Below are 16,987 nucleotides of genomic sequence, written 5' to 3'. Positions count from 1 at the left end.
GGGGGGGACCCTCCTCTCTGTTCTGCCATGTTGTTAACAACCAGTGTGTCAGCTTTTTTCTTCCTGGAGGTTAGCACTTCTAGCTTACTATATACTGATATAGATGCAGGTATTTATGGACAGTTCTCAAACTACCCAGTTAGAAACTAGTAACCCATTCTGGATTAACCAGATTTCCTGGTAAATGTTTTTGAGCATTTGCTTAAGCTACTTAGGGCGGATAGTCCTTTTCCAGCTTTCTTTCTCCAAATCAGTGTCTCTTAATGCTCACCAAATTTTATTTCCCAGAAGGCATAAGATAACTGGAAGGACTTAATAAATAAAATAGGAAATTGGTTAATTCAACGTTAACATTTTACTTGGGAATATTTATTTGAAAATTGGAACTTGGGAAAATTTTAGAACTTGTGTTCTGTGTTTTTTATTCATATCACCAGGTGCTCATTAGTTCAAAGGATATGTAGTAGTCCCCCAACCTCTACCCGTAAGCAGATAGCTGACAAGGTTGAGTTTCCTACATGGGAAGGGGATGGAGTTGGAGAAATCCTGTCCCATATAGTAGTAACTCTTTTCTTTCAAATGGAAGAGAAACAGTCTATGTTTATTTGCTCCTTTGTGATTTTTTGGGGGGGGGAGGGGGTGTGCTATCTCTGCATTTACTATGTTCAGTATTAAGACTTGTTTTTGCAAATAATCACCATTTAATTATAAATAAAAAGTTTCCTAACTTTTACACCTACAGCCTCAACGATCACTGGCTTGTTTGTTAAGATGGTTTTCAGTAATGCTTGAAATCATGCTTTCTTAGGTCTTCCCAACACGTTTGGTGACTACGACGAAACTCCGGATATGATGGCCACACAACTAAAGGTTAAGGATAGTCTTTCATTTGGTTTTTTAAGAGATAGAGAAATGGAATCTTAGATTTAGAATATTTAGAAGTAGAATTTTCTCCTAAAGAAATCCCTGTGTATATATAACAAAAGCTTAACCACTCCTAATTACTGTGGTAGAGGCAGAGGGAGGGGCTCGCTATCCACATCTTTCTCCCCATCTGGCCCTGGTGGCTGTTGGAAAATCCCAGTGAGGCCGGACCCACACTAACAGAAATTCGGATATCTTCTGCAGTCCTCTCAAGTGAGGCTGTTATGCCCAAGTTTTTGCATCTGAGAGACCACCAAGGAGCCAAGCACCGATGCAATCATACGAGGGTTTATTTGACAAGCTTAAGCTTGGGCCCAAGTATACCCAGCACAGTGGAGTAGGGTCTTGGACCCCGAGCTTAGTTAAGGCAGGGGTATTTATGGCTTCCTGTTACTGAAGCAGGGTGGGGGTCTCTGGAACTAAAGCAGGGTGGGGCTTACTAAAGCAAAGTAGGAGAAAGTTCAGCCCTTGGGCACAGGGGTCTGAGATGGCTGCGGAGGTAAGATGGCTGTACTTATGCTAAAGCTAAACCTGAGGTGGGATGGCCTTAATTTTCTAGGCCTCCACATTTCCCCCTGAACAATTTTGACCCTTAAATTTTTAAGGTGGTTGAAGTTGGAAGGTCTCATCTTCTGTAACTTCTTCCTGCTGAGTAGGGGTGTAGAGTTGTCCCTACCAACTGGGGCCAACATTGATCAGTTGGGGAATGTATAGGGGAGTTATGAAAGACAGGCAGCTGAGTCTAGGGGTTTAAATCAATCATTAAAGGAGAGAGGGACTGTTTAAAGTGATAACCTGAGTAGATCAGAACCCAGGAAATATTTTGTGATAATCTGGAACATCAAGATGGCTGCACTTAGTCAGGGCTAGACTCGAGATGGGTACAGCCTTGTTTTTCTTGGCCTCCACAGGGGCCCCCTCCCCCACTCTACCACAACCAAACTGCTGGGTGGATTAGATGTCCTCCTTACTCCCTGTGGTCACCCACACACCTCCCACCTTTGAACCCCAGGTTGCGGGACCATAGTACCCACTAATCCCTGCATCTTTTGCCCCAGGTTGCGGTACCATAGTGCCCACAACCCCTGGGTCTTTTCCTCATTCCTTGGACTTTGAGCTTCTAACTCAGTAACATTCTCTCCTAAATGATTTCTGACTCCTCTCTTGTGGTTTCACTTCCTTATCTAGTAGATGATATTTCCAGTACTCCTAATTCCCAGTTTCTTAACTTCCTGCCTCAGTTACTATCTTTTGCTAGCTAGCATAAGGTTAAACTCTAGATCCCCAGTGGCCCGTATTTAGCCACTACCATGCGGTTATTGGAGAACTTGAAATGTGACTGAGGAAACGAATTTTTAGTTCTTTATTTTTTAAAAAGATTTCATATCTTTATTTGAGAGAGAGAGATCAGAGCACAGGTGGGGATGGGGAAGGGTCAGAAGCAGAGGAGGAAGGAGAGGGAGCCACAGACTCCCTGCCAGGGTGCTTGATGATGATGTGAGACTTGATCCCAGGGCCCTGGGATCATAACCTGAGCCAAAGGCAGACACTTTTAACTGACGACCCACCCAGGCGACCCTGAATATTTTTTTCTTTAGTTCTTTAAAATTTAATTTAAATGTAAAAAATGATGTTCACTTTGTTACTTGATACATTTTCCAGCTCACATTCATTCAGCTCAGCATACGGGTAGAAGAAAAACTTTATTATGAGCAAATAGGCAAATGATTATGTAATTGTACTTCTAAATGGTGTGAAGGATTTCATAGCATTTGAACTATTTTCTGCTTTTAAACTGATATCTGGGGCACGTGAAAGCTTTATATTTTGTATTAAGTATGTTTAACTCTCTCTTTATAACAAAAATTTGTTAAAATAAAAAATTTGTTATTGTTCTGCTGAGTTGGAAGAGGCAAGTTTAGAATTCAGACGGATTCCGTGAAACTTTCTCTTTTCTGAAATGTAGGACTTTGCTGCGGACGGCTTGGTCAATATAGTGGGTGGTTGCTGTGGTACGACCCCAGATCATATCAGGTAAGGATGGCTTCTAAACACTGGGTCTTTTGTTATGGGATGAATTGTGTCCTCCACCTACTCACCATTCATGTGTTGAATTTCCTGCTGCCCAGTTCCTTTGAAATGTGACTTTATTTGGAGATAGGATCTCTAAAGAGATAATCAAAGTTAGGTAGATCATATTGGGTGGATCCAAATCCCATACAAGTGGTGTCTTTGTGAGGTGAGATGAGGACACAGACACACAGAGGAAGGGACCCAGTGGGGACAGACTGAAGGTGCAGGGTGGAGAGGGCTGTCTCCAGCAGGAGATGCTTGAGGGGAGACCAGCCTTGGCCTCACTGTGTCTCAGACTTCTGGCTTTCAGAAACTTGAGAAATGGCTGCTGTTTAAGCTGCTCAGCCAGGGGTATTTTATTTTGACAGCCCTGGCAAACTGAGATTGTTATATTGTGAAAAATTCCAAAAAACAAAATTAGATAATACAATGACTCTCCATATGCTTATCACAGAGTTTCCATAATTTTAAACATTTTGGTATTCTTGTCTATTATCCAACTTTTTCCTCTTAGAATACTGTAAAGCAAATTCCAGGTGTCATGATATTCTCTCCTTAAATACCTAACTAATATTCAGAAAATTAGGAAGGGATGGTTCGTGTTTCTTGTGGACAGATAACATGCCTCCATTAGTTGTCTCATGGAAGGAGAAGACGGTAAGACAACAGGACCTTGAGGTCGAGATGTCACACCGTCATTGCTTATCCCATGATGTGAGTGTTGAAGCACGGGGGTGTGGAAGAAGAGCCTGGCCAAGTGTGTCCTTGCCATTTTGTGGCTTATAAGAGGGTTGCAGTCCAGTGGCATAGAATATAGTTTTTGCTATTTATAATTTGTTTTGCCTCTACTGTGACTGATGATCCTGTTTTGAGCCAGTCATCTCACTGTTCTGAGTCTGCTTCCGTTTGCACGGTGTGTCCACCATCCTGAATTTCCTAACATTCCACTGCTGTTGTTAGCTTCTGTGATAGACTCTGTGAAGAACTTGTGGAATTTTTTTTTTTTAAGATTTTATTTATTTATTTGACAGAGAGAGATCACAAGTAGGCAGAGAGGCATGCAGAGAGAGAGGAGGAATCAGGTTCCCTGCTGAGCAGAGAGCCCAATGGGAGGCTCCATCCCAGGACCCTGAGACTATGACCTGAGCCGAAGGCAGAGGCTTTAACCCACTGAGCCACCCAGGCGCCCCAGAGCCTGTGGAATTTTAAAAATCTCTTTTAAGTAATCAGTAGTTGAAGGTGGATCTCTTTTTGTTTTTAAATCTTTGGATCTTTTTTTGTTTTTAAGGTTATCTCCTCCTTTTTAAAATGTTGTGTTAAAAATAACTGTGTGTGTGTTTCTGTGTATCGACATCAGATATATGTATATGTCTGTGTGTGTCTTTGGCTGTCTGTCTTGTCTGTGTGTGTGTGTGTCTGTGTTTCTCTGTGTGTGTCTCTGTGTGTGTGCGCGCGCACGCACGTGTGTTATCTTACTTTGGTGTCTGCTTGCCAATCTAGGGGCAGCAAAGCAAGGAGAGGAGTTCATACTAGCCCTGATAAATTTAGTGGAATAGCCAGATTTTTCCAGGTTGATCAAAGACATAATTTACTAGAGCCAATAAAGTTGAAAAGTAGATGCATAATCAAAGCAAATTTTTAAGAGTCATCGTCTTGGCATTTTAGTGATTTATTCCTATGGACCCTCTCTCCTCTGTGCTTTCTGTGCTCAGTGGGGAAAACTGACCTAAAACACAGGCCTCCACTCCTGGCTTCTCCTCCTGTACGTCCCTCATTCTCAACGATGAAGCCTTTTTTTCTTTTAAACCACTAAGAAGCAGGCACATATTTCATGGAGTAGAGGGCTTCTGTGGGCTTAGGAAAGAAATGAGATTTGCCATTTGCATTTGCATAAACCGTAGCACATCTCGGTTTCCATCCCTGAGGGCAGAAACTGGTGCAGTCAGTCCACAGCAGACTGGGAAAATACAGAAAAGTTAAAGTTGACACATTCATTTTCTGCATTGCTGAGAAAACTAAAAGGCGTAACTGTTGCTGCACATTTGGAATTAGGTATATAATTATGTGCATAATTATGTTAAATAGACTTAATTTCATAGCTGGGAATTAGTTTAATTAAATTTATTTTATTCTGAATTAATGGATTTAGTGTTTTCTCTTTTAACTCAGGGAGATTGCTAAAGCTGTGAAGAACTGTAAGCCTAGAGTTCCACCTGCCACTGTTTTTGAAGAGCATATGTTACTATCTGGTAAGTGGTAAAGACATGATTTTTATCATTTCAGAAACCATTTTTGGGTTAATTTCACATGTTTATTCTAAGTGGTAGTGATGCGTGTGCCAAGCAACTTGTTTCTTAGGTCGAAGAAGCGTACATATTTTTTCTTGCATTTAAATGAATTCTGGTGAAGAGCAGGGGTGGGAAATGGGCAGAAGGCACAGGTGGTTTGCCCAAGGTGGGGCCCTTGCATAGGTTTTGAACGCGGCCCTGGCTCTGTGAGGCACGGCTTTGAAAACAAACTCTCAGCCATGGGCTAAGTATTTTAATTGTCAGACTTGCTATTAGTTATTGAAAATTCTAAACTGTCAGGGCCTATGGTGTGTCATGATAGCAGCCTCTTCATAGAAAATTGTGGTAGTTTCAGCAGCTTTATTGTCACGATCCCAGAGTCCCCAAAAAGGGTTGTGTATTGAAAATTCTGTTTGGTGCTGCTCAGCAGTCCCATAAGGTGGGCACCCTCCCTTTTTGAGGATGAGTTTTGATGTTCAAATAAGGAACATTAATAAAAGAGTTTATCATGCCAACTTTTTTATTTTTAGGGAACAGATTTATTTTGATATTTCTGACAGTATCAGGAACTATGAAAAATAAGCTAAATATTTGGCCATACCAAAAGTAAAATACAAGTAAAAACAGCATTTAGAAATCATGTCTGACCTTGCCCAAACATGTTTCAAGATACTAAGTTTACTCCACAATACTGGAGTTTTTTTTAATCGACATAACTTAAGAAAAGCAAAAATTAAAAGGAAAAAAATGAAACCACTCAATTCCCACCCTGGAATCTTGTCATTTATAAAACAACATGCTCAGATGTCAGTGACAGTAAAATTGGAAAACCTTTCACATATCAATGAAGGAATTCAGATTCCAACAGAAGACCGTGCTTTACACGTTTGTCGCATTCAGGTCTTAACCAAGTACAAACAAATAGAATAAGATTAACTTTAAATGTTATGTTTTCACCATAATACTTCAATGGTGTATTCTTAGGTAGTATCCCTAAGAAAAACAGTAAAATATATGTTTGTATATAAACAGATTCTTAACTGTACATGGGAAATTATGCACTCTAATAATTTTGAATTTAGCATCTCTCTGAATTGAAATATTTGTTCCTTAACTTTCCTCGAAGAAAATTGAAATAAAATACAAGGAACAGCAAAAGGAACACACCTACTTTCTCAGAACATAGTGTTATTGAATTCATCCCAGTGAGTGTGAAGTTGGGTTAAAAACCCTCTTCAGTCTTCCATGTTTTCTTTTTATTCTCCAGAAAACAGAGAGAGGTATGTTATGATAGTTTACTATATCCTTAGATCTTAAAATTATTGTTTGCTTCAGCCAAGTGCTAGCCATTTAAATAGTAAGTTGAAACAAGAGAACCACTTAGATGTGATTATTATTTAATTTATTTTTTTATTAAGATTTTATTTATTTGAGAGAGCACAAGCAGGGGGAGGGGCAGAGGGAGAAGCAGGCTCTCCACTGATCCCAGGTGCCCCTAGATATGATTTTTTAAACAAATTTAGATGTAAGAGTAAAAGAATCCTCTTCTGATTTGAATTTCATGTGCTATTTCTAAATTGCTTAAAAATCACCTTCACGGAGTACCTGGGTGGTTCAGTCAGTTAAGTGTCTGCCTTTGGCTCAGGTCCTGATCCCAGGGTTCTGGGATCGAGCCCCATATCGGGCTCTCTGCTCATCAGGGAGCCTGCTTCCTGTTCTCTCTCTGCCTGCCTCTCTGTCTACTTGTGATCTCTCTCTCTGTCAAATAAATAAACAAAATTCTTTAAAAAATCACGTTCATTCAGATTTTAAAAGAATGACATCAAACATACTCTTTCATGGATTGCAAACTTAAGAAAAAGGTATTTTTTATGTCAGATACTTCACATGCATAACTGATGAGAAGCACTCCATGTGTGGTGCTCATAGGGCGGTGACGCAGGACCATGGCAGCATTTGGGCTACAGTACAAACAGTATCCTGTTTGCCTGCTCTGAGAGCCCTGGATCTGACTAAGGACTGGGAGACATCCTGAGGCTCATGTGGAGGGTCACTACCAGTGGGAAGAAACCACAGGACAAAACTGGGACAGCATAGCTGCCCCCATCCCTTAAACAATCTGGAATACTTCTGTGATTACTCATCTCATATTCGTTATTTTCCTCTCCCTGATACTTTGTTCTTTCTCAACCAGTGCTTTGACAAAGGACACAAAAGCCATTTTCTTTTGGCTGGTGCTAATTTTATGCTTATCCAGCGATCTCTAGTCTCCTTTTTATAATAGTGCTATGAAATGTATGAAACAAGTGCGAAAAACCGTCCTTTTTAAGTCTCTCTTTTTTTATGAGCAGAGGCTATGAAAGAAGTGTCCCTGGGCTGGGAACTGGGAACTGAGACAGCTGGATGGGGCTTTGAACCTGCGGATCTGTCCCTCCACCCGACCTGTAACCACCCAGGAAGACCCCTTGCTCCACTGTTTGTATAGAGCGAGTAGACAAAGACAGTTAAGGGCTGTAGTGATGCTTGACGCTGCATCTTGCTTTTTACGTCCCCAAATGTGTTCATAATTATAAAGTTGGTACTTGCCCCTCTGTTGGCCTGTAACAGGGGAGAGAGGTACAGAGAGCCCCGCTTTTCCCAGCGTCAGCTCATGAATGGGGGGTGAGCACGGCAACTCTCTCCCTGGTCCAACCTGGGTCTTTCCTTGTGATCCCATTCATCCTTGCTGGTTGTCGGTTCTTGGCCTCTGGATCAAAGACATAAGGTAAACCCCTCCGCTCACTGCTGGGGGGATTAGGAAAGCTTGCTCCATCCGGCTTCAGACTGATGTCGGAGTGGATAGCTGTGGAGCAATCCTGCCGATTCTAACTTCATGGCTTCGGCCCCCACTCTTGGTGAAATAGCGATATGACGATAATGTTTCCTTGTTTCTCAGAGCTGGTATGAAGCAGTTCTTTGGAAAAATTTACATCTAAACTCCTAAAATACTTCTTTTGGGAGTTCTGGCTATCCATGTAGCCTTTGTTGTGTTTAAATATTCCTGGGGGAAAGGCCACAGACCTAATTGCACATCAGAGATCCTGTCTAGCCCCATGGGCTGCGCCGCGGAAACTTCTTTCTCAATGAAAACATTTGTTTTCTGTCTGTCTCATGTCATCATATGAATTTTCAGAAAATTTTCAAAATACTTCTCCTTTTAAGGTCTAGAGCCCTTCAGGATCGGACCGTACACCAACTTTGTTAACATTGGAGAGCGCTGTAACGTGGCAGGATCCAGGAAGTTTGCTAAACTCATCATGGCAGGAAACTATGAAGTGAGCATCTCATTAAGACCCTTGAGGCATCTGCCATGTTTTTGGCTAGACAGCGTGTAAATGAGACAGCTCTGCCTTTGAGAGTTTTATTAGCAGAGCTTCTGCGGACCGTGAGGAGAGCGGTCATGTGTGTCTGGGCGGGTGGGAGGCTGTGACTAAGGAAGACCGGAGCTAATGTTAATATTTGTCAAAAAGAACTGCCTCTGGGATCTGAAGTGGGGTGAGGTGGGAGGGATCCAGGTTCTGGCTATTTTTATTAACTGTGAAATAAGGTTAAGAATTTGAGTATACTCTTCATGTTGGCTTCTCACAAATCCTTTCAGGGAAAGAGGAAGCCAAGAGCATTCCTGGTCACTTCCTCATGACCATATCCAACAGCTGACTAGGGTGGTGGTCTTGATGGTCCTAGCCCTAGACTAAAGTAAACAAGCCCACGGAAAAGAACGAATAGGCTCCCGCCTTGGAGAGTCTGCAGGATGGGTTAGTCATTTCTCAGCTTGGTCACTCTGTGGGTCAGCAAACTGATCCCCAAAGAGCCCAACCTATACAGCCGGGTAGATTTTCTTTTTCCCTTATTAAAATAGGATGTTAAACATTGGAGGGATTTAGTCTGGGCTTTCATGATGATTTATTTTCTCATCAACTGTCACTTGGAGTTTTCGCAGGCTTTAGGAAATAGATTTTCCAGAAACCAGTATCAAAGCAGACAGAATTTTAATCACAAAGAAAGGACCCATTTATCATCCTTCACGGGCTTATTAGTTACCCCTTCACGGTAGCCCTTGGTGGCACCCCTCTGTGGCACTCTGGCAAGGCTTGCTTAGCTACTTTGCTGGTTCCTGACGGGTCCTGCCCATCCTCTGCCCTACATTGCTGCTGCTGCTTGCTGCCCCCACGTGCTCCTGTCGCAGCCTTCCCCCAGATGAGAAGCTTCCCCAGGATCACATTTTGTGCAGATTGGAGAAAATCCAAACTCTTCAGACCACTATTCATTTCACTCCACTTAGACACCAGACTGCCCTCCCATGCTGATCTATCACCGAACATTCCAGAAAGCTTGCTTCTGCAGCCATGCCTTCTTTTTTTCTTCATATTTGCTCTCCTCCGAAATCCCCGTGACCATTTGTAGTTCCGTAACATTCTTCAGTTGGCCATGTTTCTATTTGTGTTTTCTTATGATCATTCTGTGGTTTCCTTTTGGGCTGTCAGATTTGATAGATTTGATACTGTGGACAGAGGGCATTTTAGGAAGATGAGCACAGATGGGAGTAATAATATGTAGCCTTTAGTAAGGTCTTACTATGTGACAGTCATGGTGCAAGGCACATCATGTCATTACTCACCGAATCCTCACAGACCTGTTCCGACCCTGTTTTACCCATGTGCCTCTGGGGAAAGGTGAACTACTCACTTGTTGTTTCACAGCAAGTGAATGATAGACCCAGCATCTACACTGTCTCTGCCTAGAAGACACAGGAGGAGGCGACAGTGGGATCTGGCAGGGGACTGCTAGGACGACTCACTGGATTCTAGTTTTCCTTGAGAGAGTGATCCCTCAGGGCTTTGTGGTTTAACCAAAGGAGCACTGGCCTTCAAAGAAGCTCCAGGGCTGATTTTTGCTCATCTTGTACAAATGATGAGCATTTTAGCCTGCCCATTTGGGAAGGTTGGACCTCCAAGCTTTTACTTGGTGACTTTTCTGGAACAGAAAGGTGGGGTATTGGCATCTCTGCTTTCCAGCTCTTTCTGTCTCTGGTCTCATCAGGTTGTTGGCTGTCTCTGCTCTGCTTTTTCCAGTCTGTCCTCCAGGGGGTGGCTTCCTCCATCTCAGGCCACAGACACCGGCCCTCCCCTGCTGTGTAGGCCATCTCCCAGTTGACTCCCACCACAGTGCTGCGGACTGTTTGTGACTACGTCATAGGCCCCCAGCCAGACACAAGCCCTTCAGGAACAGGGACTGGGCCACATGCTCTCGATTCTTTAAAGTACTTAACACATTGCTGCTACTGAAAAACATTTTTGGATGTGCTGAATTTTATTGTGCTCCCTTTTCTCATGTAACTTTTGGTCATTACAAATGGTCATCCTTATGGCATATGCCAAAGGGATAGGCCTGCTCTGTCACAACAGTTGCTTAAAATTTTGATGTGATCTTCTTAAGTTAAAGAAAAAAAGACAACCTTAGAAGTTATTTTTATCCTTATTTATTTGTTTGTTTATTTATTAAGATTTATTTATTTATTTATTTTTAAATAAACATATGTATTTATATCCCCAGGGGTACAGGTCTGTGAATCGCCAGGGTTACACATTTCACAGCAGTCATCATAGCACCTGCCCTCCCCAATGTCCATAACCCCACCACCCTCTCCCATCCCCCACTCCCCCCAGCAACCCTCAGTCTGTTTTTTGAGATTGATTCTTTCATTGTTTGTCTCCTTCCCGATCCCATCTTCTTTCATTTTTTCTTTTCCTAACCCTCAAACCCCCCACATTGCATCTCCACGTCCTCATATCAGGGAGATCATATGATAGCTGTCTTTCTCCGATTGACTTAGTTCGCTAAGCATGATACCCTCTAGTTCCATCCACGTCGTTGCAAATGGCAAGATTTCATTTCTTTTGATGGTTGCATAGTATTACATTGTGTATATATACCACATCTTCTTGATCCATTCATCTGTTGATGGACATCTAGGTTCTTTCCATAGTTTGGCTATTATGGACATTGCTGCCATAAACATTCGGGTGCACTTGCCCCTTCGAAGCACCACATTTGTATCTTTAGGATATGTACCCAGTAGTGCAATCGCTGGGTCATAGGGTAGTTCTGTTTTCAGTTTTTTGAGGAACCTCCGAACAGTTTTCCAAAGTGCTTGCACCAGCTTGAATTCCCACTAACAGTGTAGGAGGGTTCCCCTCTCTCCGCATCCTCGCCAGCATCTGTCATTTCCTGACTTGTTAATTTTAGCCATTCTGAATGGTGTGAGGTGGTGTCTCATTGTGGTTTTGATTTGTATTTCCCTGATGCCGAGTGATGTGGAGCATTTTTTTCATGTGTCTGTTGGCCATCTAGATGTCTTCTTTGCAGAAATGTCTGTTCATGTCCTCTGCCCATTTCTTGATTGGATTATTTTGTTCTTTGGGTGTTGAGTTTGCTAAGCTCTTTATAGATTTTCAATACTAGCCCTTTATCTGATATGTCCTTTGCAAATATCTTCTCCCATTCTGTCAGTTGTCTTTTGGTTTTGTTAACTGTTTCCTTTGCTGTGCAAAAGCTTTGATCTTGGAAATCCCAATAGTTCATTTTTGCCCGTGCTTGTCTTGTCTTTGGCGATGTTCCTAGGAAGAAGTTGTGCGGTCAAAGAGGTTGCTGCCTGTGTTCTCCTCGAGGATTTTGATGGATTCCTTTCTCACATTGAGGTCCTTTATCCATTTTGAGTCTATTTTCGTGTATAGTATAAGGAAATAGTCCAATTTCATTTTTTTTCATGTGGCTGTCCAATTTTCCCAGCACCATTTGTTGAAGAGGCTGTCTTTTTTCTATTCGACATTCCTTCTTGCTTTGTCAAAGATTAGTTGACCATAGAGTTGAGGGTCTATTTCTGGGCTCTCTATTCTGTTCCATTGATCTATGTGTCTGTTTTTGTGCCAGTACCATACTGTCTTGATGATGACAGCTTTGTAATAGAGCTTGAAGTTCGGAATTGTGATGCCACCAACTTTGGCTTTCTTTTTCAATATTCCATTGGCTGTTCGAGGTCTTTTCTGGTTCCAAATAAATTTTAGGATTATTTGTTCTATTTCTTTGATAAAAAAAATGGATGGGATTTTGATAGGGATTGCATTAAATGTGTAGATTGCTTTAGATAGAATAGACATTTTCACAATATTTGTTCTTCCATGAACATGGAACATTTTTCCATTTCTTTGTATCTTCCTCAATTTCTTTCATGAGTACTTTACCGTTTTCTGAGTATAGATTCTTTGCCTCTTTGGTTCGGTTTATTCCTCGGTATCTTATGGTGTTGGGTGCAATTGTAAATGGGATTGACTCCTTAATCTCTTTCTTTTTTTTTTTTTTTTTTTTTTTTTTAAAGATTTTATTTATTTATTTGACAGAGCGAGATCACAAGTAGGCAGAGAGGCAGGCAGAGAGAGAGGAAGGGAAGCAGGCTCCCTGCTGAGCAGAGAGCCCGATGCGGGACTCGATCCCAGGACCCTGAGATCATGACCTGAGCCGAAGGCAGCGGCTTAACCCACTGAGCCACCCAGGCGCCCCTTAATCTCTTTCTTCTGTCTTGTTGTTAGTGTAAAGAAATGCAACTGATTTCTCTGCATTGACTTGATATCCTGACACTTTACTGAATTCCTGTACAAGTTCTAGCAGTTTTGGACTGGAGCCTTTTGGGTTTTCCACATATAGTAGCATATCATCTGCAAAGAGTAATAGTTTGACCTCTTCTTTGCCGATTTGGATGCCTTTAATTTCCTTTTGTTGTCTGATTGCTGAGGCTAGGACTTCTAGTACTATGTTGAATAGCAGTGGTGATAACAGACACCTGTGCCGTGTTCCTGACCTTAGCGGAAAAGCTTTCGTTTTTCTCCATTGAGAATGATATTTACAGTGGGTTTTTCATAGATGGCTTTGATAATATTGAGGTATGTGCCCTCTATCCCTACACTTTGAAGAGTTTTGATCCCGAAGGGATGCTGCACTTTTTCAAATGCTTTTTCAGCAACTATTGAGAGTATCATATGGTTCTTGTTCTTTCTTTTATTAATGTATTATATCACATTGACTGATTTGCAGATGTTGAACCAACCTTGCAGCCCTGGGATAAATCCCACTTGGTCGTGGTGAATAATCCTTTTAATGTACTGTTGGATCCTATTGGCCAGTATTTTGGTGAGAATTTTCGCAACTGTGTTCATCAAGGATATTGGTCTGTAGTTCTCTTTTTTGATGGGATCCTCATCTGGTTTTGGGATCAAGGTGATGCTGGCCTCATAAAATGAGTTTGGAAGTTTTCCTTCCATTTTTATTTTTTGGAACAGTTTCAGGAGAATAGGAATTAGTTCTTCTTTAAATGTTTGGTAGAATTCCCCCGGGACGCCGTCTAGCCCTGGGCTTTTGTTTGTTTGGAGATTTTTGATGACTGTTTCAATCTCCTTGCTGGTTATGGGTCTGTTCAGGTTTTCTGGTTCTTCCTGGTTTAGTTGTGGTAGTTTATATGTCTCTAGAAATGTATCCATTTCTTCCAGATTGTCGAATTTGTTGGCATAGAGTTGCTCATTGTATGTTCTTATAATTGTTTGTATTTCTTTGGTGTTAGTTGCGATCTCTCCTCGTTCATTCATGATTTTATTTATTTGGGTCCTTTCTTTTTTCTTTTTGATAAGTCTGGCCAGGGGTTTGTCAATCTTATTAATTCTTTCAAAGAACCAGCTCCTAGTTTTGTTGATTTGTTCTATTGTTTTTTTGGTTTCTATTTCATTGATTTCTGCTCTGACCTTTATGATTTCTCTTCTCCTGCTGGGCTTAGGGTTTCTTTCTTGTTCTTTCTCCAGCTCCTTTAGGTGTAGGGTTAGGTTGTGTACCCGACACCTTTCTTGTTTCTTGAGAAAGGCTTGTACCACTATGTATTTTCCTCTCAGGACTGCCTTTGTTGTGTCCCACAGATTTTGAACCGTTGTGTTTTCATTATCATTTGTTTCCATGAATTTTTTCAATTCTTATTCAATTTCCTGGTTGACCCATTCATTTTTTAGAAGGATGCTGTTTAGTCTCCATGTATTTGGTTTCTTTCCAAATTTCCTCTTGTGATTGAGTTCTAGCTTCAGCGCACTGTGGTCTGAAAATACGCAGGGAATGATCCCAGTCTTTTAATACCGGTTGAGACCTGATTTATGACCCAGGATGTGGTCTATTTTGGAGAATGTTTCATGTGCACTAGAGAAGAATGTGTATTCTGTCATTTTGGGATGGAATGTTCTGAATATATCTGTGATTTCCATCTGGTCTAGTGTGTCATTTAAGGCCTTTATTTCCTTGGTGATCTTTTGTTTAGATGATTTGTCCATTTCAGTGAGGGGAGTGTTAAAGTCCCCTACTATTATTTTATTATTGTCCATGTATTTCTTTGATTTTGTTATTAATTGGTTTATATAGTAGGCTGCTCCCATGTTAGGGGCATAGATTTTTAAAATTGTTAGGTCTTCTTGTTGGACAGACCCTTTGAGTATGATACAGTGTCCTTCCTCATCTCTTAATTATTGTCTTTGGCTTAAAATCTAATTGATCTGATATAAGGATTGCCACCCCCAGCTTTCCTCTGATGTCCATTAGCATGGTACATTGTTTTCCACCCCCTCACTTTAAATCTGGAGGTATCTTCAGGTCTAAAATGAGTTTCTTTTGGCAGCATATTGATAGGTTTTGTTTTTTTTATCCATTCTGATACCCTCTGTCTTTTGATTGGGGCATTTAGCCCATTAACATTCAGGATAACTATTGAGAGGTATGAATTTAGTGCCATTGTATTGCCTGTAAGGTGACTGTTACTGTATATTGTGTCTGTTTCTTTCTGATCTACTACTTTTAGGGTCTCTCTTTGCTTAGAGGACCCCTTTCAATATTTTCTGTAAAGCTGGTTTGGTGTTTGCAAATTCTTTCAGTTTTTGTTTGTCCTGGAAGCTTTTTATTTCTTCTTCTATTTTCAATGATAGCCTAGCTGGATATAGTATTCTTGGTTACATGTTTTTCTCGTTTATGAATATATCAAGAATGTATCATGAATATATCATGCCAGTTCTTTCTGGCCTGCCAGGTCTCTGTGGATAAGTCTGCTGCCAACCTAATGTTTTTACCCTTGTATGTTATAGACTTTTTTCCCGGACTGCTTTCAGGATTTTCTCTTTGTCACTAAGACTTGTAAATCTTACTATCAGGTGACGGGGTATGGACCTATTTTTATTGATTTTGAGGGCGTTCTTTGCAAATCCTGGATTTTGATGTTTGTTCCCTTTGCCATATTAGGGAAATTCTCTACAGTAATTCTGTCCAATTTACCTTCTGCTCCCCTCTCTCTTTCTTCTTCTTCTGGAATCCCAATTATTCTAATGTTGTGTCTTATGGTGTCACTTATCTCTCGAATTCTCCCCTCATGGTCCAGTAGCTGTTTTCCCTTTTTTGCTCAGCTACTTTATTCTCTGTCATTTGGTCTTCTATATCTCTAATTCTTTCTTCTGCCTCATTTATCCTACTAGTGAGAGCCTCCATTTTTTTATTGCACCTCATTAATAGCTTTTTTGATTTCAACTTGGTTAGATTTTAGTTCTTTTATTTTTTCAGAAAGGGCTTTTATATCTCCCGAGAGGGTTTCTCTATCTTCCATGCCTTTTTCGAGCCTGGCTAGAACCTTGAGAATCATCATTCTGAACTGTAGATCTGTCATTTTACCAATGTCCGTATTGATTAGGTGTCCAGCCTTTGGTACTGCCTCTTACTCTTTTTTTTGTGGTGAGTTTTTCCACCTTGTCATTTTGTCCAGATAGGATTTGCTTTCTCCTCCTCTGGAATTCAGCTGTTCTCCTTGGTGAGTGAAGTTGGTCTTGGCCGGGTTTCTTGTTGATCTTCTGGGGGAGGCGCCTGTTGTAGTGATTCTCAGGTGTCTTTACCGGAGGTGGAATTGCCCCGCCCTTACCAGGGGCCAGGCTAAGTAATCCGCTCCGGTTCGCTTTCAGGAGCTTTTGTTCCCTGAGCACTTTTGTAGCGCTCCGGAGGACGGTAATAATAAAGCGGCCTCCCAATCTCTGGCCCAGAGGAGCCGAGTTCGGGGTCCCGCGCCTCAGTGCGCCCTCACAGAAAAGTGCCCAATCGCTCCCGTCTCCCTGGCCTCTGGACGCGCTTGGAGAAAAGCGCTCAATCACTTGGGCTTGTAGAAAAGCGCTTGGTCGCTTCTGCCTCCTTGGCCTCTGGTCGCGCTTGGAGAAAAGTGCTCTGTTACTTCGGTCTCCCTGGCCTTCAGCCGCGCACTTGGAGAAAAGTGTTCAGTTACTCACTCAGTCTTCCTGGCCTCTGGCCGCGCTCTGAGCTCACCTAGCCTGTGCCTGGTTCAAGGTAACCCCGAGCTGAGAGCTCACTCCTCAGCTTTGTTGATGTACCGGCTTCCCCACTCTAATACCTACGACCTCTGCAACACTCAGACACCCCCCAGTTCTTCTGTGACCCCGCGGGACCTGGGGTTACACTGACCCCGCCTGGGCTTCCCCCTGGTTTAGCTCTGAAGTGATGTCCCTCAGTGGAGCAGACTTTTAAAAGTTCTGATTTTGTGCTCTGTTGCTCTGCTGCTTGTCGGGAGCCGGCCCCTCCCCCCGTGGTCTATC

At 41.9% G+C, this 16,987-nt stretch overlaps 1 protein-coding gene across 8 annotated transcripts in view; it reads left to right on the top strand.

The window, feature by feature from the left end:
- MTR (5-methyltetrahydrofolate-homocysteine methyltransferase) overlaps positions 1-16,987 on the top strand; it is a 107,135-nt gene that overhangs the window by 27,897 nt on the left and 62,251 nt on the right. For 6 of the 8 annotated variants that reach the window (XM_082721313.1, XM_082721311.1, XM_082721312.1 and 3 more), the window contains 4 exons: positions 809-870; positions 2,891-2,958; positions 5,167-5,246; positions 8,487-8,599. In XM_082721313.1, coding sequence (XP_082577439.1) covers positions 809-870; positions 2,891-2,958; positions 5,167-5,246; positions 8,487-8,599 — 323 coding nt within the window. The remainder of the gene's footprint in view (positions 1-808; positions 871-2,890; positions 2,959-5,166; positions 5,247-8,486; positions 8,600-16,987) is intronic. The other 2 variants (XM_082721316.1, XM_082721317.1) reach the window with 1 other exon arrangement.

Source organism: Mustela nivalis (assembly GCF_964662115.1).
Source record: "Mustela nivalis genome assembly, chromosome: 2".
Lineage (NCBI taxonomy): Eukaryota > Metazoa > Chordata > Mammalia > Carnivora > Mustelidae > Mustela > Mustela nivalis.
This window is presented reverse-complemented; position numbering and strand designations above follow the sequence as displayed.